Source organism: Eucalyptus grandis, chromosome 7 (assembly GCF_016545825.1).
Source record: "Eucalyptus grandis isolate ANBG69807.140 chromosome 7, ASM1654582v1, whole genome shotgun sequence".
Lineage (NCBI taxonomy): Eukaryota > Viridiplantae > Streptophyta > Magnoliopsida > Myrtales > Myrtaceae > Eucalyptus > Eucalyptus grandis.
Window position 1 is genome coordinate 19162775 of NC_052618.1, and position 26316 is coordinate 19189090.

At 39.8% G+C, this 26316-nt stretch overlaps 3 protein-coding genes across 5 annotated transcripts; all 3 read right to left on the reverse strand.

Annotated features, from left to right (window-relative positions):
• Positions 1-662: 662 nt before the first annotated feature.
• LOC104452898 (protein DMR6-LIKE OXYGENASE 2) lies at positions 663-8451 on the reverse strand. 2 transcript variants are annotated; one of them, XM_018877771.2, is made up of 4 exons: positions 8099-8451; positions 7369-7604; positions 1465-1792; positions 663-1126 (listed from the first exon to the last, which is right to left on the reverse strand). In XM_018877771.2, the coding sequence occupies exons 1-4, from the start codon at positions 8378-8380 to the stop codon at positions 881-883; spliced, it is 1092 nt and encodes a 363-aa protein (XP_018733316.2). In that variant the 5' UTR covers positions 8381-8451; the 3' UTR covers positions 663-880. The 2 variants fall into 2 exon arrangements, with proteins under 2 accessions (XP_018733316.2, XP_039174278.1); XM_039318344.1 differs by having other exon boundaries at positions 8008-8370.
• Positions 8452-11922: 3471 nt separating this feature from the next.
• LOC104452897 (protein DMR6-LIKE OXYGENASE 2) lies at positions 11923-16032 on the reverse strand. Its single transcript, XM_010067395.3, is given in 6 exon segments — positions 11923-12456; positions 12806-12831; positions 12834-13096; positions 15141-15279; positions 15282-15375; positions 15743-16032. Coding segments are annotated over 6 exon segments (1044 nt in total). The 5' UTR covers positions 16019-16032; the 3' UTR covers positions 11923-12210.
• Positions 16033-17736: 1704 nt separating this feature from the next.
• LOC104452900 (prefoldin subunit 1) lies at positions 17737-22679 on the reverse strand. Of its 2 annotated transcripts, XM_018859835.2 has the most exons (8): positions 22551-22643; positions 22148-22255; positions 21891-21958; positions 21479-21532; positions 20477-20582; positions 20310-20316; positions 18986-19070; positions 17737-18118 (listed from the first exon to the last, which is right to left on the reverse strand). In XM_018859835.2, exons 3-8 carry the CDS (start codon positions 21912-21914, stop codon positions 18005-18007), a joined length of 390 nt encoding a protein of 129 aa, XP_018715380.2. In that variant the 5' UTR covers positions 21915-21958; positions 22148-22255; positions 22551-22643; the 3' UTR covers positions 17737-18004. The 2 variants fall into 2 exon arrangements, with proteins under 2 accessions (XP_018715380.2, XP_010065702.2); XM_010067400.3 differs by lacking the exon at positions 22148-22255 and having other exon boundaries at positions 22551-22679.
• Positions 22680-26316: the final 3637 nt, after the last annotated feature.

Sequence of the window (26316 nt, forward strand, 5' to 3'; positions counted from 1 at the left end):
GGAGTGAAAGGGTAGCCATAACTGCAAGCGAATTCAACATCCAGTACTAACCCTTTGCTCTGTCAAAGTTTGTACTTCTGTTTCTTCTTTCTACTATGTCAAAATTACCATGTTCCCCACAATTATGGCGACATCATTTAGCTGAGATGCACCTAAAACAGAAAAAAGGAAAATGACTTCATTTCCCAATATGATCTGAAGATATTGGACTTCGGTTCACCAAGATGTTTTCCGACGTATGAGAGGGAAGGGAACCAACCACAAAGAGACTAAAAAGGTTGACCGAACATAGTGAATTCTTGAGTTAAACATCTGAATTATGCTTCATTTGCTTCGAGAACTAATCATTCTGTTTAATCGTTCTGGTGCTTTAGTCCAAACCGTGAAAACCAAAAGAAACCAAGGCTTCAGAATTTCCTAAACATACGCCAAAGAAGCCTCTATAGTTTTGATGCTTGGGGTCAAGAGCGCATTGTCTCAGCTTAAACAGGTCAGTTTTGTCTTTGAGGAGATCATACTAGAAACAAGTTCTTTGAGTTGCAGCGAGTACTCGATATTTTTAGCCCAATGAAGTGACCATTTCAGGTGAAAATCTAGACAGACAAATTTGCTAGCTCATATTGACCAACCATCATGATTTATAGTACTAAAAACTTATGGTCTTTAGTCAGACATTATGAAGTGAATTACTTCCAGTTATTATGTCAAGAAGATACATCATAGAAAGGACCAGCTTACATACCTCAGTGCTAGACAGTTCTTGCACCTTGAATCACATAATATTAAAAAGTTCCGAAGGTTGCAAACCAAAGAGTCCAAACAGTCTAGAAGCAGAACACAATCACACATCCATTAGTATAACAGTTCAGACTGCACAAAATCATATCTTTACCCGTTCCAGGCCTGATTTCCCATCGAGAACGCTGCTTTGATGAAGTTCCAGGAAGTCCTTGTATTTCATCCCGATGTACATAGCTCGGTTGCTCTCCCCATCCACCAGCTGCTCCGCTGGCGTGACGACAGTGTCAAGCGATGGTCCATTAGATAGAATAATCGATATCCTTGTATCCTTGTTGTTCACAACAGCTCGATGCAGAACACTCTTGTATTTCCCATTGCTCATAATCTTGCTCAGTTGATTAGTGTCAAGAAAAAAGAATTACTTCCGATAAGCTTTATCGGTTCAATGGGAAAGTGGTAGTAAATCACAAAGATCCATATTGACTTTTTAACTGGTTATTATCCGGTGAAAGAAACAGAGAAAAGAGTGTGTTTCATCGAATTTATAGGACAACTATATGAACTATGGTCTTAATTATATAACAATATCCCCTCCTCGTACACTGTATGTGCATGAATAAACAAAGGCACACAGTACACACCAAGATTTAAAACAAATCCGAACTCTCTTGCAAGACAATGAGGGAGATTAGAAAGATGGAACATGAATTTCTATGTACGTACCTCTAAGTGATCGCCAGTGTTGACCAAAAAGGCGTTCGGAATGGGATCGATTTTGACCCACTTCCCGCCGTGGTGCACTTGGAGGCCGCCAATTCCATTCTGCATAAGGATGGTCAACAGGCCATGGTCTGAGTGTGGTGGCATGCCCATAGCAAGTTCTGGCTGCGGGCATGGCGGATACAAATTCGCCGTTAGTCTCTGCAAGCTTGAATCCATGTTCATTGCCTCATCAATATAGCCCGGTTCAAGTCCTAGGCTCTCCGATATACCCTTGAGCAGCCCCCTAGCTAATTTCCGGACCGCCCCAGCGTATTCTGCTAAAACTTCACTGCAACAAACATCGCTTTCATTCATCAGAGGAAATGCTTGTGGTGTTCTCTTCATCTTTAGGGATGTTGCAAGTTTGTGTCACACAATTTTTTATTTTACGAGTTACTAATTGTCCTGCTCTATCAAATTGAATCCTCAACTTGTTAATTTTCTCTAGGTGTACAAATTTGTTCTTCTTTGCCATCAAGATTTGTGACATCCTGAAATTCGAGCCCTCTATGGGATAAATGAGTGAATTTCGTCAATGCATTGTTGGTTGATCTCGCTCGAAATTGATCACTCCTAAGATATTAACCTTGACGGGAAAAGCTAATGAGGACAGAACTCGTACGACTAAAGAACTTGACCTGAGAAAATGACTTGACTGTGAGACTTGCGTAAAGACGATCCTATAGATAGGCAGGCCGATTTCAAGGATGACTAGAAGTCAATTCACGGACAGAATATAATGGAACCACAGGTGATTCCATTTATTGTTAGTGAGCCCGCGAATGATCCTATGTTGATCCTTAGTAATCGTGTACTTTGAAATAAAAATCTATCTTCCGCAATTTCATGTAGTCAATGACGTCCATGTGTCGAGATGTCTTGAACATGGTTTAGCACGAGTCGGTTACGCATGAATCCTCAAAGCCGCCCGTCAGTCTGAGTTGTACCTAAAATGGTATTGAGCGAAATTGACATGGCATGAGAATTAAAGATTGGACTTCGAATTATTGGGAATGTCTAGGACGAACTTTGGATGATGCGACTTTGACAATCAGCAATGCCGAGCAAGCCGAGTGTGGGGAAAAAGGACTTAAGGACCGAGAAGGCAAGCCTATGAGAATGTGGGTCAAGCAAAGCCAATGTGGGCCTTAGGCCCAAGGTAGGACAGCCATGGTGGGCCTAGGGAAAGAAAGTGAGCCCATTGGGCCCAAAACCACTATTCCCCTTCCAAGCCCATTACCAAACCTTAAGCCTGTTTGAGCCCAACCAATTCTCGAGCCCGATACTATTCATTTCCAAGCCCATTTCTTAGGCCTGCCCATCAAATTTGGCCCAATGGCAGATTGGGAATTTGTGCAAGGGGAAATTACCATTTTGCCCCTAAAAGCAAAAGGATAAGGGCAAAGCAAGAGAGAGAAAGATGAGGTGATGTGCATGGGGATTTGGGGCTTTGATGAGGTTTGACAACAACTTGATCCTCTCTCTCTCCCTCTCTCTCTCTCTCTCTCTCTCTCTCCTCCTCCTTCCCTAAACCGTTGAGCCCTCTCTCCCCTTGTTCCTCCTTTTTTTTTTTTTGCTTTTGTTCTAGCAAACCTTCCTCCAAAGATCTGAGTTGATTGTTAGCTTCCCAGACGAATCAACTCCCAAGCCACCCACCAACGTGTCGAGGACACCTAAACCATCCACCTGGAGTTGACCGTTCACCGGTCGGAGCCATTGTTTGACCTACTAGTCGGCCAGAAGCTAGCACTAGTCCGACCGTCTAGTCCTATTCTGCTCTAGCTGACCTTTCTCCGAAAAGCTAAGTTAAAAGTTACATTCCCATGCGAATTAGCTTACGCTCCACCAACCACTGTGACTAGCACACCTAGACCATACCGGAGCACCCCGTCGCTCGCCGGAATGATCCGCCAGCCATCCCATCCGCCGGCAAAAAGTAACCAGCCGCTAGACCGCCTGGTTCTGGCCGGTTCCCCTATTTTGCCCTTGCAACCCGTTTTCTCCCATTTTGACCCTTCCTCCACCCATCCCAACCTCCAGCAACTCCCCATTGACCCCCAAGTGTTGCCGGTTGCCGACTAACCCCTCGCCGGAGCTCCGACGATGCCATTTCACTCATTTTTCTCCTTTGTTGTTCAGTTTCTTAAAATTGCAGAGGGAGTTCGAGCTTGTGGTTGCTGTTTCAACCTTAGGACCACCTTTGATCATCATGGTTGATGTCTTGGTGCGTCACCTCCATCGTTGCCGCCGCGTGCATGTCTCTAGCCCATTTAACAAGTGAGTTTAACTCCTAAACCTATGTTTAGTGCCTAAACTTGCTTAGAGTTGGTTTAATTAGTGGTAATTCTAGTTTAAGATATTTAATTGAGTTATATTAGTCCTAAGATAAGTGGTTAGATTAGTGGCTAAGATTAGTTTAGTTTAATTTTACTTTATTGGCTTAAATGTGGTTTATGTGCTTAATTAGGCTTGTTTAACCTTAATGGATTAATTTTTTGTTTTAATTAGTGTTTTTAATAACTTTTGGATTTAATTTATTAATTATTAAATTCTAGAATTTATTGTTCTCGAGTTACTGTTTACGAAACATTGTTCATGTAGTAGTTCACGCGGTACTGTTCACGTAGTACTGTTCATGCAGTACTGTTTACGAGCACTATTCACCCAAAAATGAAAAGTATTCTAAATTCATGTATTTTAATCCTATGAAGTGAATGAGTGTGTAAATGCATTGGCATCCGCATGAATTGAGTGATTTTCACAAGAAGGGAAATATGGCATCTTTGGTTTTGACTGTGCATGAGTTGAGCACGTTGATTATGGTACACACGCATGAATCGATAATGTGCAGGGTGTGGCAATGGTCAAATGAGATCGCTTGTCACGCGACTCGTATGTGATTGATGAACTGTATCATCTAATGGCCATATGCATTGCGTGTATTGTGCTGAGATTCAATATGCAGGGTATGGCATACCAGGTAAAGTTGCATGCGAACCAACTATTGATTGTTGGTTGTTAGTTGTGGGTCATTGTTTGTTTGTGGGGTGGTTCTAAAGAGATACCGCGAGTTGATTAATGTCCTAACCAAGGGCCGCTGAGATTTATATCTCACTGGTTATTGTATAACCACTTTCAAGTCCTTAGGATGGCACTTCCGCCAATGAGATTCGGTATACCTAAGGATTGGGATACCATCGCAATGCACCACTGCTTCTTGAGTTGGGCACACTTGTACAAGAAGTATCTCACCATCATCTAGATGGATGAGGGACCGGGGCAACGGATACCCCATAGGTTCCCAGCGTGGTTCATCCAGAATGGCAACATGCTGATTGGTCCTTTAAGAGGTTTTGATAGGCCGCCTAGTAGGGGCCCTGAGGATGATGACTGGGATCCCATGGAGCTAGACCCTCCTGACAACGCAGTGGAGAATCTTGGCCTCGCTTCACCAGCGACAAACCCGTACAGCTCCAACTCTGAATCGACGGAGCCTAAGTCCACCAAATCCAAGTGATGGCAGTGCTGAGCCCAAGGGTTCTTTTTGGTGTACAATTGGGTTAGCCTAGACTAGTCTCTTTTTGGTTTGGCTTAAAGGATGGATCGGCCCCATCTGTTGGGCTTGTAAATCGGAAACAATCCTCCGTAGGTTAATCCAATATGAAAATGTAAAAATGTGTATATATGAGTAGATATTGTGTTTTTGTTGTTCATCTCACTATCCCTGTTTGATTGCTTGATTGTTTGTTGATGGGGAGATGGTTCATTTTTTGCTTGCGCATAATGAAAGATTAAAAATGAAAGGGTCGGCAATGAGTCTTGAGATATTGCTTTCTATCGACCAAGGAAGGGAATGTTGCGTGCCCGGGGTTCGGGGCGTGACAAGATTGTTGTGGCAACAAGCAATCGTATAATAAAATAGACAGAATAAGAAAATAAATCGAACGCCCAATATACATGATTCAATCATTAGACTTATGTTAACGAGGAGAGCAGCGGCAAGGAATTCCACTATTGTTCAAAAGATATAGCAGAGATTACAATCACACTCGACTCGTTCAAATATTATTAATGTTTCCTACCCCCAGTTACACCCAATAATCTCACATGGTGTTTAGCCTCACAATTTCCTATGAGATAATCTATCAATATCACAAAGGAAATTATAAAATTTTAACACAAGATTTTCATGGCTTCAAACACTCAAATGTAATTCACAGGAAAAAACTCCTCTTTAATATTATTCACAAAGAAGTCATTTCTTTTTATATAGAAGAGATTTGAATTCAAAATAGAAAATTTATTCAAACTAAGAATCCAACTCCAACTAGGAAATTACTCAAATTAGGAAAGTTTCCTTCCAAGATTCAAATTCAATAAATATGTTAACAAAGACGAGCCAAAATAATGCTACCTTAATACAATACCCTGTAATTTGTATTTGCTGTGTTTCAAGACTGGCAGATTTGTGGATAAACATGGATTTACTATACAAAATTAACAAACTGGAACTAAAGATCCTAAAGAGCTTGCGCATAGGACGGATTGAAGTTCTTTGAGTTAAGATCCCAAGATTAATTGAATAGTCAAGTGCTCCATGCATAAATGGAAAATCTGACATGAAAATCACAACATCTCGCATTTAGGTAACTCTAGAGATCGAGTCCGACACCCAAGTGGGCAGAGTCTTACACATGGACAGATTATGAAATTAGTCAAGTGGAAGATTTGGATTCCGTATCATCAGGGAAAAAGAATTTGTTCAAATTCCTTATCATGCTTTCTTTTTCTGATATATCTAATAATTTTCTATTGCACACTAAGATGTGGATGCATTGGTAACTCTAAAGTATCATGTCAATGGATTGTTATATCCCTGCATCTACCAGGATGGACCCGCCACTAATCAATAATGCACCAGAATCTCTAATTTGTACAAAATGACAAGAGCATACTACTCCATGGAGTCTTTGTCATGAGCCTACTTTTTTGGCCCCATTCATTGACGAGTTCTAATTGTTCACGATTAGGCAAGAGAGGGAGAAAATGGGTGTTACTATCATGACCTTGAGATTCCTAAGCATAATGGGCTACTTCCATTAGGTGGGGCCTCAAGTTGTTGGCCCCCATCCATAAGGCCACATCTGGCTCCTTCTTAGAGGGAGATGCAGCTACCCGCCCCGGGCCGGGGGAGGAGGATGTGACGTTTGTTTGGATTTGTTTGGCCAGATGGATTGGGTAAATCTTAATGTGTTTGAGAGGTGAGTGGCTTTTAGATGATTTCGCATGGTAGGTAATGCCCCTGCCGGTCGATTGCAGCAAAACCTTGCCTTTATAACGAGCAAGGAAGTTCAACTTTAAGTAGATCTCGCACATAAATACCAACTAAGTACCATGGATCAAATAATATGGAAGCTAATATCTGGGTAGGCTTGTGGAGCATGAGATCGTGTCTATTTGTGTGGGAGTAAACTCAAAATTTTTGTATTCTAAGGGAATTAAGAAAACAGAAAATCACACGGCGCTCATTTCAATATTACAAGTTTTTCTTTAACACATTTGAATGCCATAATTTCCATACGACACTCACTTTGAGGGCTATAATTTTTTTCCGATTTCTTGAGTGACATATAACTTTGTAATTGATCACTTGAGTATACAACATTTTTTGAAATGTTCACCACGAAGTGCTATGCCACGTTAGATTTTCAAAAGTTAGGTGATCGTTTTTAAAAAATTTTGACACTCAAGTAATCAATTGAAAGTTATAGTACTCTAGTAAATGTCTTTTAGAAGTTATGGCACTCAAGCGATCGAGGAAAAAAAAAAGTTATGGCATTTGTGTAGAAGAAGAAGAATGGATACCTGAAGCCTTCTGGTTTGGAAGGGCAGTGAAACTCTGGATGCACCCTCACCTTCAGATAATCTCTCCAGAAAAATACCTTGTCGACTGAAGTATTGAAGCTCGTCCCCCATCTTATGCCGTCCAACACGTGCTTTCCTTCGAACTCCCTCTTCTCCTCCTCTGTCAGATCGAAGAATCCCATCAGCATGTCGACCATCGCCTTCATTTGGCCCTCGGGGACTCCGTGGTTGATCACCTACTCACACAACCCAGGGGCCATGATCAATACATAGCATACATGACGCTGCCAGAATATGTATAGAGTTTGTGTCAATACAGATCAAGATTGACTTCGATACCAATTCCTGCAAGATAGATTCATTATAAAAAAAAAATCAAAAAATCAAAAAAAAAATAAAAAAACAAGGTTTTGGGTTTGATTTACGTGCAGCACCAATCTCTCGGAGTCCAAGGCATGAGAAATAATTAATCATGAATTTTCTTTAGCTCCAGCATGAATGAACAACCATCGGCAGAACCTTTACAAAAAAAAAAAAAAAACAACCATCGGCAGAACCAGCCAATTCAATATGAACTGTCAGTCTTTTCAGTACTCATGACAAGTTTGATAAGTGAAAAGCTTAACAAAGATCACCAACCGTTTGTTTTGGATCTCCACGACCAGATCGAATAAAGAAAAGTACTATGAAGCAGCTAATCAGCTGATGAACTGGGTGGGAACATATGTACCATGAAGAAGCCCCAGTCTTGACAAGCCTTTGCAAGATCCGAGACGACTTTATGCCGTTGATCGGGATTACTTGAGGAGAGGAGAGAGAAGTCGATGACGGGGATGGAGTCATCGTGATCAGAGTGAACGGCTTGATCACCGGAAGCGGAGGTGGTGAAGGCGTAGTGGGAGGGGATGGAAGTGAGGTTGGAAGATTCAGCTAGAGTCTTAACACTGCCTACTTTGAGCCGAGAAGGATTAGCTTCTTGATGGAGTGAAGCAACTGGACAAACAGTAGCCATTTGAGATGAAACTCTCTCTCTCTCTTTCAAGAAATCCCGCAGTGCATGTGTATATCAATTATGAAAGAGAAGATCCACTTCAAAAAAAGATGAAGGAAGAGTTCTTCGGTAAACTCTCCAAGACTGCCACGTGGCAGCTTCTATTCTAAACAGTAAATGCGCTTCCATTTTCGACGCCAGGTGCCTAAACGTCAGGGCCTTGTGGAGCATCGCACTAACTCCTCCGAGCCACCAAAATAGTCCACTTCCTTCCACTGTAACCAAGTAATTATCATCAGGGCAGAAGGCTTCTGAAGTAGAGGTAACCATGGCAGCCCGTTTGGCTTGCTTAGCCATGGTCAGGCTCGACCGGCCTTCAGGAGAAGAAAATGGGCAAGCCTGGGCAAGTAATTCTCTTTTTGAACCCATCCTGTCTTCTTGGATCCACTCCGGCCAGGTCAATCTTGTATTGGAAAATTAGAAAACTTGGAAATGAGTGTGCATGTCTAGACAAGGATAGTTAAGCTCGGTACCAATCCTACCCACCCATTGATCATGTCTACTCTAGAGACATTTCCAGGGAAAGCTGCCTTGGTCGAGACTCAAAATAATGACCACTCTTCCTCAGGCACAATTTGATCTTATGTCTAAACTAACTCGGCTAATCCGAGATTACAAAGCAATTACATTGTTTGTCTATTTTCAGCAATAGTTCATAGAGAAGCGTCTAAGCACGAGTACTTAAACTCGCATAATTTGCCATCCAAATTGGCTTAACAAATTTGTGGATTACGGTTTATCCCAAAAAGTGATGAAAAGAGAGATCGCTACACCGATCTATAAGTGTCTTGCCAGATAGAAAGTTTCTTCATTTTGTTTGGCTCTGTGAAATGATGGTGAACCAATTCAAAGGGGTTTCCAAATTGTATCCTATCACACCCCCAAAAACTACAATAATGAGGATGATATGACAGTCTTTCCGCCCGAAGGACATAGACTTAAAGCAAACCCAAAATCCACTTCCAAAAGTTCCCATCAATAGCATTGTCCCTCTACTAACTGCTAACCAAGGAACCTTAAAAAGTTGGAAAAGAGGGGGTGAGCAACCACAAGCTCAGTAAGTAGTACGTATCTCTTATAAATAGATCGAGCAGCCACTATACATATATATATAAGATTAGAGCACTATCAAAAACCCATAGCCCAACTCTTTAATATACATGTCAAATTTTATACTAGTTGTTTCATTTCAACAAACTTTATACAATTTAGAAAATACTCATTTAAGCCATCGTCACAATTCAAGCATCTATGGTTAAGTTCATTGATTAATCTCTATCAAAAACCACATCAATGGTCCATCCATTGATCCATCTCATATCGAAGCACACGTCGATAGTCCATCCATTGACCAATCTTTTGCTTAATATCAAACCATGGTCACAATACAACGGTTGTTGAGTAATGACAAGGTGATCTAGATTATTCCATTGGCAAGCTCTCCACTTACAAAGGTGGTTGCTTGGCCCAAAAGTATATCCTAAACTCGGTATGCATACCCACCAACCTTTCAATGGGCTCATATCAATATTGTGCACCAATCCCACATCTTCCAAAAATTCAATCCATAATCAATCTCATAATCCACAATGCATTTCATTAACCAAAATGCATAATCTTTCTTCTTTATCAAACTAAACACATTTCAAATGCATTTCTCATGGCGTTTCAAAATCCATTCCACAAACCCTTGACATTTCAAAATGTCTTTTATAAAAGGTTTCTCAAATCATTATAAAATTCATTGCATAATTCAATTCATAACACAATACATATGAATAAATAAATATATGTATTCTTTCACAATAACTTTTTTGAAACAATTCTCAAACTATTTCAAAATTCCTTTCATAAGCCGTATTCAAGATGAAATGTTTTTCATAAAACCTTTCTCAAGTCATACCATATAATCTTTTGCAGTACAAATCATCCACTAAAAATACCTTTTACAAAAGCATTTCTCATATCATTCAAAAATCCTTTGATAAACTCATTCACCGAGTGATGCATATACATAATCTTCCACACTTCCTTGAGTAACACATTTTTTAAAACATTCATAAATAACCAAGGAGTAGTAATTGTCTAATCTAGACTTTTAAGCTGCAAACATGCTTTTTTATAACTTATTATATATCACCTATTTACCGCTTTCAAGAGATAAGTTTACAAATCCATAGAAGAGATAACACCACTCACCTAGATATTCTCCAAACCAAACAACAATGCTTATTTAAATCAACGAACTCGTAATCCTATCATATAAGTGAGAGATAACATCAAAACCAAATAAAATGACATCTCAACTACAGGTCGACTAAACTAAGCTTAAACACTAACAAAATAATTTCTATGGACTGACAAATCGCCTACCCGAAACGATTACTCGAACTTAATCTCAACACGAAACTTGCCCGTCAAACCCTAAAATTTCCCTTGGACCAAACCATTACTTCAAATTAACCTCCATCAAACCTCACGGCTCTACAGCAACATATTCCACCATTTTCATGAAATTCCAAAGCTCCTCAACTAGAAAATCAAACTATGCAGCTTGATTTTCACATAACTTCGAATTTTAGCCCAATTCCGAAAACTACCTTGACTAGACAAATGAGGAATACGAATACTTATTGGGCATTATGATACATAGTCGACTCGACTTGATGAGGTCCTTATGACATGTGGGCACAAAACCCCCTTCTTTCTTTTTCCTTTTCTCTTCTTCTTTTTCTTCTTTTGTTGGCTCGTCTTCTTTCTTTTCTTTTCTTTTCTTTTCTTTTTTTCTGGTCAACCTTTGACTTTTGAATTTTCAACGCCGATATTACATATCCCGCAACTCTTCTCATTTTGATGATTAAAAGGGTTTTGCACACGGAGACATGCAAACAAAGAGAGCCGTGTTTCCATCAGTGGGGGCAAAACAAGTGCACCATCACTAAACTTTTCTAAGGCTATTCCAATTCAAGGAAATAGCAAGCCGTTGAAATTCATTGCCTAAAGGCGCAAAATGTTTAGAGATTCGCACGGTACAGAGCCAGCTCTCACGCTAGAAACAGAAATCTTCGAAAGGAAAACCATACATAAGCACGATAATACAGCTCATGGTTACAGCATTCAAAGCTACAAAAAAACTAGAACACAAGCGGTCGATGCCTCGAGTGTTCAACAGGCCCTATATCTACATTACGGACATGGGCATGATTTGAAAAGCGAGACCTGGATCTTGGTGCAGGAGCCCCATCAGCCGTTTGCTTCTCTAGATACTGCTTCGAAGTCTGCAAAAAGACAATGGTTTAGGGGAACCGTGAAAACCAAAAGAAGCCGAGGCTTAGATGCCTCAGTGGTTCTGATGCTTGGGGTCAAGTGCACAATGCCTCAGCCCAAATAGTCCAGATTTTTTGTGGAGAAGACATATTCACAAGTTCTTCGAGTTGCGGCGAGTATCCAAGATTTTCAGCCTGATGAAGTGGCCATTTTTGGTGAAATTCTAGACAGACAAATTGCTAGCTCATGCTGACCAACCACCATGATTTTATAGAGCACAACAAATTTATGGTGTCTAATCAGACAACATGAAACTCTCCCTTCCATTTGTCATGTCAAGAAGATACATCGCAAAAGGAGCAGCTAACATGCTTTAAGTGCTATATGGTTCTTGGACCTCGCATTACATAGTATCAAACGTTCCATAAGGCTGCACTCCAAAGAGTCCAAACAGTCTAGAAGCAGAACCCAATCACACGACCCTTTTTTAAGGGATACAGCATCATAGTTCAGGCTGCACAAAATCATATCTTGACCCGTTCCAGGCGCGATTTCCCATTGAGTACATTGCTCAGATGAAGTTCCAGGTAGTCCTTGTATTTCATCGCGAGGTACATGGCACGGTTGTTCTCGCCATCCAACAACTGCTCCACTGGTGCGACAACAGTGTCGGGTGATGGTCCAATAGATTGAGGGATTGACATCCTTGTAGCCTTGCTGTTAACAACAGCTCGATGCAAAACGCTCTTGTATTTCCCATTGCTCATAATCTTGTACAGTTGAAAGGAGTCAAGTAAAAATTTTAATTGCAATAGGCTGAATCGGTTCAATGGGAAAAACAATAGCAAATCACAAAGATTTGTATAGACGTTTTAACTGATTAATATCCAGTGAAAGAATTAACAAAAAAATGAAATTCTTTCAGCAAATTTTGAAGACAACTATATGCACTTCAGTTTTTTTGTATAAAAAAATGTCCCTTCTACAAAGATCTACGTAGTGTCTGCATCTATAAACCAACCATACAGTGCACACCAATATTTGAAACAAATTGGACGTCTCTTGAAGAGAGATGAGGGAGATTAGAAAAATGAAACATGAACTTCTATATATATGTACCTCGAGGTGATCACCAGTGTTGACCTTCCGCCGTGGTTAACTTGGAGGCCGCCAATTCCATTTTGCATGAGGATGGTCAACAGGCCGTGGTCCGAGTGCGGAGGTAGGCCCATAGCGAGTTCCGGCTGTGGGCACGGCGGATACAAGTTCGCCGTTAATATCTGTAGGCTCGATTCCATGTTCATTGCCTTGTCGATATAGCCCGTTTCGAGTCCTAGGCTTTCCGATATACCCTCAAGCAGTCCCCTAGCTAATTTCCGGACCGCGCTAGAGTACCCTGCAAAAACTTCACTGCCAGAAACATTGCTTTTGCTCCTCAGAGGAAATGCCATGGTAGAGTTCCTTTCATCTTTAGGGATGTCACAAGTTTGTGTCACTCAATCTTTAATTTAATGTGTTATTGATCGTTTTGTTCTATCAAATTGAATCCGCACTTTGTTGATTTTCTCCAGGCGTACAAAATTATTCTTTTCGGCCATCAAGATAATCCAAAATAATGCTATTCTAATATAAGAAACATGCAGTTTCTATTGTATGTTTCAAGATTTCCAGATTTCTAGGTAAATATAGATCTATTGTCCAAAACTAACAAGTGTCTCTTATAGAATGTGAGAATTCATGGGATCAAGCCAACTATTCTAAAAGATTAATATGTTAGATGAAGGCGCAATTTAATCTTTAATTACTCTAACACTATCCCTCATCATAAATTTGGTCTTTTTGTCTAGTACTAACCGTGGACATATTTAAATGAGAAGGCAAATGGGGCTTGGAAAAATTTGAATTGGGACCTCCATTTCTAATATAATTTGAGAATTCATAGGCCCATAGCCAACTATTATAAATGTTTAAATTATTAGATAAATGTGCAGTTTAATATTTAATTACTCTAATGTAGATATGATAAATTTGGTATTTAAATCATGTCATCTCCCCTTTAGGTAACTTTAGAGATCAGTGCGCCATCCAAGTGAAGAGAGCCTTAAACATGGACAGAGAATGGAATTAACCGAGTCGAAGATGCGGATTCTCGTGTTACCAGGAAGAAGAATTTCTTCAAGTTCTTCATCATGTCTTCATTTTCTGATATATCTGATAATTTTCTGCTGTGGCTAAGGTCTGGATGCATTGATAACTCTAAAGTACCCTGTCAAAAAATTTTAATTCCTCGGACGACTAGGATGGACCCATCATCAATCAATAATGCTCCTTAATCTGTAACTTATATAAAATGACAAAAGCAAATTATTCCGCGGTGTCTTTGTCATTGGCCTGATTTTTTTAATCCTCATTCGGTGACAAGTTCTAATCGGTCGTGATTCATGAGGCAAATTCTCGACAATCATATGATTTAGATAATTTCTTTTTTCATTTCAAACTAAAACTTTTCATTGCATTATTGAGCAGCTTCCATGGCAAAGCTAATTCAGTTCAGAAAATGATGGCTCTTAAAACTTAATTTCCTCCATTATTACCCGCAAAATTTTAAGATCCACAGCATTTACAGCAGAAGATTCACCAGCTGTGTTAAACTTATGGTCTCCTCTGTTACAAATAAAGCAAAACCAATATAGCATTCATACATGTTCACAGATCAAACATGCACCTTATTAAACTCAACAGTTACAGCAATCGCTGGTTCTATAGGATCTACCTCACTACTTATATTGTAATGTGGCCATTCCCACGCCAGCACCTGCTACCTCAGGTGTATCCTCATTGAGACTCTAGCTTTGGGCCGAACGGTGTCGTCTACATCTGTGTAAACACTACCACAATCCTTTTTCCCTCTTGCCCCGCCCCCGCCCCAGCCCTCTCCTAGAGTCTTATCATTGACTTGTGGTCTCCCTCTCTCTCTCTCCCTTCCTCCCTCCCCGGTTGGCTCCGTCTCCGTCTAAGACTGAGCAAGATGTGGTTCTGTCGATGAGGGTGACTCCACTTTTTTTTTTTTTCTTTTTTTCGGGGAGGGAGGGATTGGTGCTGGAGGAGGAGGAGGGAGAGAGAGAGATTCATTTAGTTTTGTTTGGCCAGAATTAGGTTAGATTTAGGTGTTTGAAAGGTGACCTTTTTCAGTTGATATAGGTAACGTCACTGCTGGTCGATTGCAGTAAAACCTTGCCCCTATAACGAGCAAGGAAGTTCATCTCAGGTAAACCCCGATCTCGTAAAAATCCCAACTAATTGTCATGGATGAAATAATATGCAAGCTAATATCTAAGTGGATTTCTTAAACATAAGATTCTTCGCAGTCGTGGGGTAGAGAACTTGCACATACATGATAGAAATTATTTCCATGCATATTAGACCTTTTCTTCAGACAAAAAACAAGGGGTACCTCAAGCCTTCTGGTTTGGTAGGGCAGTGAAACTCTGGATGCACCTTCACTTTCAGATAATCTCTCCAGAAGAGCACTTTGTCGACCGAAGTATTGATGCTCGTCCCACATCTTATGGGGTTCAACAGGTTCTTCCCTGGAAATCGCTCTTCTCCTCGTCTGTCAGATCAAAAAACCGCATGAATGCATCCACCGTCGCCTTCATTTGGCTCTCGGGCATGCCGTGGTTGATCACCTGGCCATGTATAGAGAGTTTACAACATACTGAAGAAGAATGACTGCAGCTTATAAACAGTTAATGAAAAATAGATTTATAAAAAACAAGGAGTCGGGTTGAGTTGCATGCAGCGCCCAATCTTTCGAAGTCCAAGCCATGAATAATAATTTCTCATTAATTTTCCTTAGTTCCGGCATGGATGAACAACCATCGGTTGAACCAGCGAATTCAATTTCAACTGTTGCTAGTCTTTTAAGTACTTACAACGAGTTTGATAAGCAAAAGTTGATCACAGATGCTGACTGCTTGTTTTTAATGCTCGAGATCTACTAGAATAAGAAAAGTACTATGAAGCAAATAATAAACTAGCAAGGAACATATGTACCATGAAGAAGCCCCAGTCTTGACAAGCCTTTGCAAGATCTGAGACGACTTTAGACCGTTGGTCGGAATTGCTTGAGGAGAGGAGAGAGAAGTCGATGACGGGAATGGAGTCATCGTGATCGGTATGAACGGCTTGATCACCGGAAGTGGAGGTGGTGAAGGCGTAGTGGGAAGGAATGGAAGTGAGGTTGGAAGATTCAGCTAAAGTCTTGACACTCGTTATTTTGAGACGAGAAGCACTAGCTTCTTGATGGAGGGGAGCAACTGGAGTAGCCATTCTCTCTCTCTCTCTCTCTCCGAGTTTATGCCTATGACAATAAAGAAAGGAGTTCTAAATCACGGATGATTTCCTTGGTAAACTCTCCGAGACTGCCATGTGGTAGCTCCTTTCTAAACAGAAAATGTGATTTTTTTGCGAGGTCAGATGCCTGCTTGTCTAGATCTATCAAGATGTGTTTGGTAACATTTTTATCCTCGGGAATCATTTTTGTTCAGAAATAGTTCTTTCCATTTCTATTCGTTGGACAAGTTTTTAAACAGAACAATACATTTTTAATAATTTTAAGAGATTTTTAATATTTTCTTTTCTTTTTTCCCTCCTTTCTTCTTCCTCCTCTAGCTAGTTGCCGACCTCAATGATGGTGGACGACCTACCAAAGACGAGGGGCGGCGAGATCGAGCTCACCCAGCCACCACGAGTTCAACCTCACCATGGCTGGGCTAGGACGAGGCTATGCCGGCCATCGCCAATGCTCAATGATCAGCTAAAAGAGGAAAAAGAATGAAGGAGAAAAGAGAAAACGACCTTGTTTTGAAAATTATTTGTGGGAACAAAAAATTGAGTTTTTTCTCTTTTTATTTCGTGTCTTTGTTCCAAATCTATTTATTAACCGCGATCCGTTTAAGGAATAGAAAAATTAATTGACATTATCAAATGGATTTTTTTTGAGAGAAGAAAAAAAATAGAAAAACAGATGACTATCAGAAAGGCTTAGAACATCCGACTAATAGCGTCGGGCTAACCGACACGCGACACGAACACACGACAGGACACGACACGACAACATCCATTTCTCAAAAATAAAAAGCGTTGTGTATTAAATGAATATTTTTATTTTTAATTAATTTAATTCAAATTCAGTACTTTTATTTTTGAAATTATTTTTTAATTTCATTTATTTATTTTCCGATTAAAAAAACAATCCCACTAGAGTCCACCCCACTCCCTTCTTTCCCTCACCCATTTCCCCCACTCCCAAATATTTTTTTCTTTCCCTCCCCACCACCTAACAGACAGGCTGTCACTTCCCCTCCCCCAAAATTAAAAATTAGGCCATCACTAATGGCTCATCAGAGTCCTCTTTTTTTATTATTTTTGAGTTTTTTTATCAAAAACCCTAGCTCCTTTACCTCCTCCTTGCCACTCACCGCATGACCCCTTCCTCTCCTCTTCCTCTCAATCCTTCTCCTCCTCCTCCTCTTCCTCTCCCCATGACCCCCTTTCTCTCCTCTTCCTCTTGATCCTTCTCCTCTCCTCCTCGCCGCACGACCGCCTTCCGCTTAGCTATGAACACCCTAGCTCTGTAATTTTAGTGGTGTCTAAACTCACTCAGCTAATCTGAGATTACAGAGCAATTACGTTGTTCATAGCCAAAATTCATTACAAAAATCCTCATGCGCACATTTGCTTAAACTGAAACAATTTGCCAAGCGGAATAGCTTTACAAATTCGATTATTATATCATTTACGAATGCAAATTCCAAAAGTCATTAATAGACGGATCATGACTTAGACTTACAAGTGTCCCAGATAGAAGGCTTCTTCATTTTGTTTAGCTCTGTGAAATCACGGTTAACCAATTCAAAGGGGTTTCCCAAAGTGTTCTCCACGCTTTTCTTTTTCTTTTTTTTTTTTTTTTTTTTTTTTGCTCTGATGATTAAAAGGATTTTCAAACAGAGGCATATGAACAAAGAACTTTCCTTTTCATCAACAGGTGAAGAACATTTGCACCATTAATTTAACTTTCCCAAAGGCTATTCCACTTCAAGGAAATAGCAAGCCATTGAAGATTCGTCGCCTAAAGGCGCAAGATGTTCAGAAAATTAACACGGTACAGAGCGAGCACTCATGCTAGAAACAGAAACTTTCAAAAGGAAAATCAAACATAAGCTCAATAATGCAAGTTAAGGGTACAGCATTCAAAGCTACACCAAACCAGAACACGAGTGGTCGATGCATCCGAGTGTTAACAAGGCCCTATATCTACATTACAGACATGGACATGATTTGTTGAGCAAGACTCGGATCTTGCTGCAGGAGCTCCCTCAAGTTGTTCTCCACATCAGCCATTTGCTTCTCTAGGTACTCCTTTGAAGTCTGCAAAAAGACGATGTGAATCAGCTTTTCTGATAAGAGACGATAATTCACTTAAAAAAGGAACAGAAAGAAGAAATACCCATGCAGTAGATCTAAAGGAACAACAGGGTACACAAGCACGGGTTACCAAATTACTAAGAGAAAGTACTATCCAACCAACGTCCACTAAACTTACTTTCTCATGAACAAAACGAACATTCTCAAAAAAATGGCTTTGCTACCTTTGTCTTTTATGCCAGATATAGCACGGCTGGTCAAGAAAGACAAACTATGCATACATGTAATGATGATCAGATGATCAATAACAAGTTTTACTAGGAAAACCTTGCAGACTAGACTTCAGACGTTAATAAAATTTGGGTAGGTTACGTTTTTCTCAATGTTAAGACCTCATTATATATATAAGATTCCCCTGTACATTGATTGGTCGGATAGCAATGCACGTTTTATACAGCCACATCTTTGAAGTAGACAAATGTATACACAATACCAGAAGGCATTGGTAATTATCTTAAAAAATCGGTCAATATGACTCATACTTCAGGAGTCAACCTGGCTTGACAATTGAGAAATACGTGCCTATTGAAAAACTCCATTAAAAGTCTATTATAGAATAATAACATCATACAAAAGCAAGTGAAGAGTACTATATAGTCTCAAAAACTTAAACTGGGACTATTTAATGAAAATTCACAGTTAAGCACAAAAATGAAGAAACAGAGCCCTCCAAGCAGTTATCTTTCATAGTACAAAAGTAGCCACACTCGGTAGACTAGGCTAAAAGTCCCTAAGCACATTGTAAAAGTAAAAGAGAATCACCACAACGAAAATATAACTACTTCCAGAAACCATTAGTGTAAACAGTACCTGTAATGAAGATATTGCAGTCTCACTATCTTTAAGCTTTTGCTGCTGTTCATTCACTAAAACTGACTTAGGCTCTAAAAGAAACCTATAACAGATAAATTCAATGTGAGAAAAAGCTTCATCAAGTATAGCAGAGATAACGAAATAGAGGGAAGGCTTTACAACAACTGTGACCCTTGTTTCAATGTATAACATTAGACGACAACAACACAAAAACAATGACACCTTTTAACCTGAGACATACTTTAGCACTCCTAAAAGTTGAAGCTTATATCAAAAGCTCCTAACCTGTTATACAAATGACAAACTCCAGAAACCTCTAAAGGTTAGATAAATAAGTCCGTAAACTGATAAGACCTCATAAAGATCACATTCTATGGTAGTTTCTTTTCATTTATGTGACACCTAAGCTCAATGTGGAGGGAAAACAAAGGGACTAAACATGAATTGAATGCCAGCTTGGTTATGACAAATGAGATTTACTTGATTTGAATGTCTAAAGCCAAACCCTTCTATGATGTGCTTCAACAAAGTAACTCATGAGAGGCGAGTTCCATGACTTAAGGATACCTTGATTCAACACCCAACCTAGTAAAAACGACTTGTTTTCAGATGCCATAACACAAATTGACCTCCAACAAATGAAAAAGACCCACTGGTTGACAATCTATCTAATCATGATCTAGCCTACTCTCAATTAGAATAAACCTCACGATCAAGATGGTCATGTAATTCATAAAGGAAATTCTTCCAAAACACCTTTAAAATACGTCAGAGTGCTTAGAGCTCTATCCAAATAAACAGGTCTAGGCGCTGCTAATCCACCAAAAAAAAAATTACTAGGATTTTATCTCACTCGCATGCAAATCTACATTAAATTGAATGATTCCATAAAATCTCCACAAATCAAAGTCAAGTTTAATTGATTCAACCATTTGTAGACTATGGGGGTGTCCATGCATTCTGCTCACTCCTCCCATATCCAAATGACAAACAAATGAAGAAATTCTCTCCTTTTAGTGTCTTTAGATAATCCAAGTTGAAAAATTTTAGGGCAGTAATATTTGAGAACTGAGATTGGGGTAGAATGGAGTATATTGTGGCTCCAGTACAACGTAGAGAAAAAAAAGGAGAGAGTGGAGAGAAATCCAGAGGCTTGACACAATCACGGCCTCCTATTCACATATATAATTAGATAAAAATTCATGAACAATAAAACTCATCAACCTAAAACATAGGTTAACAAGAACAAACCGATATTTCGCACAAGTTCATAATTATCATGTAGATATCAGTACAAAAGTAGATTAGATCCAGCACTCACGTTCTCCCTGCATAACAAAAAGATCAAAAACATATGATGTAAGAGGCACTTAATGTTATATTAATGAAAGCAAAACTCAGTCAGATGACCATGACAATTCTTGCCAAATCGTATAACAATTTCCTCAACTGTATTGTACTCTTTCCAGACCAATCAAAATACTGTACCTGCAGCCTTGTATGTGTTGGTACTGTCAGGTAGCTGTCCCAGCTCCTCCAAAGTTAAAAAAGCACGCTTCTTTTCTGTTTCCTTATTTCGAATCTGGTTCTGCACCTGAAGAGTGACCAGTTACAACTACAGTCAATGTTATGGGTGTTGTGAGACACTCAAGACAATTAGTATCCATGTCAGCTAGGATGCGACCACTAAATATCGTTAAGAAGGTTAACAAACTATTTTATTGATCTCCACATAGATATGTCACTTCAAAAACGAGTAGCAATTGAATGTAAGAAATCTCCAACCCATAAAATAAATGGATTTTGTCAGGTAAAGATTCCTGCAGAATTAAAATTATAGCAAAGTGTGTTATATATGCATCTCGATGTGCCAATCTGAAGAGCTTCAAAATGGCACTCTCACATTCTCAGGCTGTTCGCAGTAGCATTATTTGCAGAAGACAGATAAATATGATCTTTTTTGGGAGAAAAAAAAAATGTTCTTCAGTTTTCCACCACCATAACAATTCCTTTGAAAAAATTCGATTGCATGAAAAGACTGCATTGAATATAAACAACATATTTCTCTGAATGGTTCGTAATCGAGTATTATGCCATAAAATTGATATCCTATCTTTCTCATTGTCTAATGATATTCTATGAATGTCACTCTCCACACACTTCAATAGCTAAAGGCCCCTGGACATCAGTTCAAGTAACCAACGTGTTCAAAAGATGTATTGTAATATAGTCGGTAATTTCTTTTCTGGCAAAATTTCTCAGAGATCCTTGAAAATGCAACTCATAAACAAGCGATTCTTGAAATTCTATCTTTCAGACAGTATAAGACCAAGTTAGTCTACAAGGAGAATAACTCACATATGAAAAGGCCAAAGCCATCTAAGTAATATGATGCTCACATAGCATGCTCACTACTTTCAAAGATGTATCAAAAGCTCTTCAAAAGACTAAATACAAGAAACGAAATAATATTGCCCCAAAGATTCTGACCTGTTTCAATTTGCCAGTAGTCTCAATCATGCGCCCTTGAATCTCCATAAAGGCCTAATTTAGAAAAGCCCCATCAGTAACAAATTCAAAATAAAATAAAAACAGTTCGATTGCAACAGCACCAATGTTAGTCCATCACAGTGAAAGTAACAAAATAAAAGTAAAAAGTCAGCAAGAAGCCCAAAAGGTTAGTTTTAACTTTTTTGCCAAATTCCATTCAGGAAGAGTATTAGAGAAGCCATCAGTTTAAGTTCTAGATTCAGTTAGTCTGTCAATGTGACAGTAACAAAGGAACATAGAAAGTCAGCGAGAAGCCCATCAAGTCAGTTTGAATTTTTCGCTAAATCCAGTTCAGGAAGCCTTAGAGAAGCCAACAATTTAAGTTCTAGAAATGGGTCAAAGTTAATCTTACCGCTCTGTTCGCCTCATCGGACATTTTCCCTGATGAATTGTTTGCAGACTAGCCACCCAGACTCCCAACTGATGCAAGAGAAATCAAACCCATTGTTAAAACCCTCATCCTCCGCAATACAACATCATACACATTCTTGTATAAACAATCGAGCCAACCCGCCACGGGGAAAATACTCGTACTCGACTAGACCCACTAGACCAAAATACTCTTGAGCTAGAAACTCGACCCGAGCTTGACAATTATCATTTTCATACCCGTAAACCCAGATCACAAGCTACTGAGAAACCCAGTCAAGCACGAATTGGTTCACAATCCAGCCCCAGTGAGCTCAAAAAATCAAGGCACTATGCTTTCTTTACCCCCTGGAATACAAGAACAAGAATACAGCACCATCAAATACAGGAACTTTCCACCATCTCCACATTTCCACAAGCAAATTAAAAACAACCCAATGAAGCAAGCTACAAGGCATTGACGTGGGGACGAACAGGCAGCGAATCGAAGTTAAAGAGGGATCAAACATGGAAAAGACAAGGGGAACAAGAAAGCAGTGCCCATGATGGGTACGCCACAAAAACTGAGAGCGCTGAACAACATGGGTAGAGAGAGAGATCAAGAACGCAACACCGCAGGAGGGAGGAGGGAGATGGAAGAAACCTGCAAAAGACCGGAATTCTGGGAAGGAAGAGACGGAGAGACCGGCAGGGTTTGAAGATGGTGCGAGGCGAACCGGGCAGGGGAAGAAGGTGTCTCCTTAAGCGACGATTTCAAAGGGGGGTATTATGGTAAAACCACAAACCCTTTTTTTTGGCCATTTTCTTTTTAAATAAAAGTTGATAATATATCTAAAATGCATTTGATAACCATTATATTCCCAAAAATAATTTTTAATCATAAATGATTTTTTTATTCCATTTCTAAAAATAATTTTTGAACAAAAGAGTAACTATACAAAATTTCTAGTAGGATTCTTAATTTTTTTATTTCTTTTAATTTTTTGAACTTTTATTATATTTTTCTTTTTTTTTCTTATTTGTTCTTTTTTCTTTTCCCTTTTTTCTTCATCTTCCTCCTTTGTGGCCGGTCGCCGACCTCTATGGTCGGCAACCTACTAAGTAAAGTCTAGCAAGCTCGCTGAAGGCTCGCTCAGACCACTAGCAAAACTCGGTTTCGCCATGGCCAAACGAGCTTCCAATGAGTTCACTGGAGGCTCGCCTAGCCATGGGGAGCCTCAGCCTCACCCAGGCTTAGGCAAGGCTGAGTCTCGCCTAGCCACAAGTAAGGCTCAATCTTACCCAAACTTGGTGATGCCAAGGCTTGCCATAGCCAAATGAGCTTTCGGTAAACTTGTTGGAGCTCATCCTAATTTGGCAAGGCTCTGGCAAGCTCGCCAAGTCTTGCCTCATTGGTCGTTGACCACAGCCGACCGCAACGGCAATGGCCAACAACCAAGTGAGATCGAAAGGAAGAAGAAGAAGAAAAAAAATAAAGTTAGGCTTGATTCTTGAAATTATTCTTGGGAATAAGAACCAACTTTTTTCTACTTCTTAATTCTTATTCAAATCTAATCCTAAAAAAACAAAAGATTTTTGTTCCAAAACAAAATATTACCAAACAAAATTTTGTTCTTTTTTCATTTCGGGAAACAAAAAAATAGAAATAACTATTTTAGGGATAGTTACTAAACAGTGCCTTAGCAACAACCTGGCATGAGTTTGAGTGTAATGCACTTGCATCCTAAAACTTTCATGATATTGATTCAAGTACTAATGCTTGCATTGATAATGCAATTAGAGAGATTTCGTCCATCTCATAGTTTTCCCTACACGAGAAAGCTTATTAATATGTACATGTTATGTGATTGATGCCATATTGGCATAGGGCTGGAAAACAAATTATAATTAAAAAAAAATAGAAGTTAAACAAAAGGGGAAAAAAGGCGAGGGAGGGATTAAGGGTGAACAGCGGTTTAGGGTCGACCCTGGACCGACCTGGACCGGCCCAACCTGCCGGTCTGGTCCGGTTCCCAAGGGGCCAGGTCGGTCCTTGGTCGTGAAATTCCGGGACCAACACTTTGTGCGGGTTGGTCCTCGGTCGAAAGTTTTGGGTCGGTCCAACCTGGACCAACCCCGTATATTATATTATTTATAATTCTTTTATATATTTAAACCTAAGTAAAATTTATGTTATATTATATTATATATAATTCTTTTATATATTCAAACTTAAGTAAAATGATGTTAAAGTTGTTGACTCCTCATGCTCACAGTCATGGACAGACGGCATCCAATTCCAAAAGGCGTGAAGTTGACGCCGTAAAGGTCTTCACGGCCTCTTCCTCCACAGTCTAGACTCCAGTACATTCTTCACCGTGAGGACCAATGACTCCTCATAGTCATGGACTCACAACATCCAAAATGGCGCGAAGTTTATGCCGTAAATCTCCTCACGGCTTTCTTCCCTAAAGTACGTTCTCTTCCATTTTGTCTTCTTTGTTCTTCAATTTGCCAAAATCAAAAGTAGCAACATCCCGTTCGCCTCTGGTTGCCCGCGCCGCTCACCTTTGACCGTGCGCGCTGCTCGTGCCGCTCGCCACTCACCACTCGCCGCTAGTCTCGCTCAACGCTCGTTGCTTGCCGCTGGCCTCACTAAACGCTTGCCGCTTGCCAGTTGACACTCACCCCACTCAACACTTGACGCTTGCGCTCGCCACTCGCGCCAGTCGCCTCACTTATCGCCGAGTAAATCAAAAGGAAAAAAGAAGAAGCCCTAATTAGAAACCTAATGCTCGGCTTGCCCTTGCTTTCCAAACACAACTTGACTAGTGATATCTACTTTGTGCTTCATTTGAGATCTTGTATTGGTATTTATAGTTTAGTTGCACAATGCCGCATTGTCGATGGATGTGTAATTTGAATTTGTAGGTTTACTTTTTAGGAAGTATAAAAAACAAAACGAAATAAATTATTGATCGGTCCGGGTTGACCACAGGCGGACCCGAACCCATTGGGTCGGTCCGGTCCTTGGTCCCAGGCTCGTAGGGTCGGTCCTCGGTCCTAAAAATTGAGGACCGACACTTTGTACGGAGTTGGTCTAGGGTTAGGGGTGGCCCGGACCAGCCGGACCATGCTCACCCCTAGGAGGGATCACCTCGAGGGTATAGGAGGCAACACCGATGTCGCCCTTTGCTTGCACCCCAGCAGGGTGGTCACAAGGGTTAGCCTTGCCACCAGTGGTCAAGGCAAGCAAGGCCTGGTCGACCCTAACCGAGAATTGGTTTATAAGTACCACATCCTCGAACCAAAAGACAATTAATTGAAAAAAGCTAGATAGAATTTACTTTTGCGAAAGAAAAATCGGATATATCTGAATCTCTTGATTGCATTTTTGCATTGAGTCACAAGACTTGCTCTCCTAGCGGCACCAATAGATAATCAAATCTAGGTGCTTTTAGTCATAAAATACTTTGCATTTTCCCTTCTCCCTCCATAAGTAAACCGGTCGATTAAGTCTGGAGGAACCATTAACAATTCACGCTTTCTGTCCATCAATTTGCCTATTTGGTTTAATTCACTTCACAAAGGGAAAATGTGTAAAAAAAAATCATAAACCTTTTGTATTTATCTCAATTTAGTCTTAAATATTTTATTTGTATCAATTTCATTCTAAATATTCAATTGGTACTAATTTAGTCTTGAACTTTTTAGTTCAGTGCCAATTCAATCATTTCGTCTAATTTTGGTCGGATTTTATTAGCTAGGCGCCGATCGGGTGACATGGCATGCTTGGTATTGACGTAAATAACTTATAATAATATTTTAATATATTTTTATTTTTTTTTCCTTTTCCTTTTCTTTTCTTTTTCCTTTTTCCTTTTCCTCCTCCTCCCTCCTCCTCCAACTAATCCCCAAGGTCCCACAATCGACCAGAAGTGGATGACAATGAGGTCAAGGTTGACCTTGCTGACCACTAGTGAGGCTCGACTTTGCTGAATTTGGCAAGGTTGGGCCTTGCCCATGGCTAACAAGGCTTGACCATTGCCCAATCTAGCAAGGGCAAGCCTTGTTGCATTGAGCTAGCCTCGCCCATGGCCGACGAGGGCTCGAGCCTCGTCAAGTGTAGCCCTTGGTTGATCGTCGAGGTCCGCCAACCAAGTGAAGTAAGGGGAGAAGAGGAAAAAGGAAAAAGAAAAATAAAAAATAAAAAAAATAAAACAAAATAACTATAAATATTTAAATATTTTTAAAAATTTATCCACATCGCCGCATTATGTCACGTCAACCGACTAATGTCGAATTAGCAAAATCCGACCAAAGTTAGCCGAAAAGGATTAAATTGATACCAAGTGAAAAGATTTAAAATTAAATTGACATTAAATGAAAAGATTTATAACTAAATTAACACCAATAAAATATTTAAAATT

Coding starts and splice junctions, on each gene's coding strand:
- LOC104452898 (XM_018877771.2), bottom strand. CDS start 8,380: ATGGCTACTGTTTGTCCAGTTGCTTCACTCCATCAAGAAGCTAATCCT. Junction 7,605..8,098: donor AAGACTGGGGCTTCTTCATG/GTACATATGTTC, acceptor TTGTGTGAGTAG/GTGATCAACCACGGAGTCCC. Junction 1,127..1,464: donor ACACTGGCGATCACTTAGAG/GTACGTACATAG, acceptor CAACTGAGCAAG/ATTATGAGCAATGGGAAATA.
- LOC104452900 (XM_010067400.3), bottom strand. CDS start 21,914: ATGTCCGATGAGGCGAACAGAGCG. Junction 20,583..21,478: donor CTACTGGCAAATTGAAACAG/GTCAGAATCTTT, acceptor GTCACTCTTCAG/GTGCAGAACCAGATTCGAAA. Junction 18,119..18,985: donor CTGCAATATCTTCATTACAG/GTACTGTTTACA, acceptor GTCTTTTTGCAG/ACTTCAAAGGAGTACCTAGA.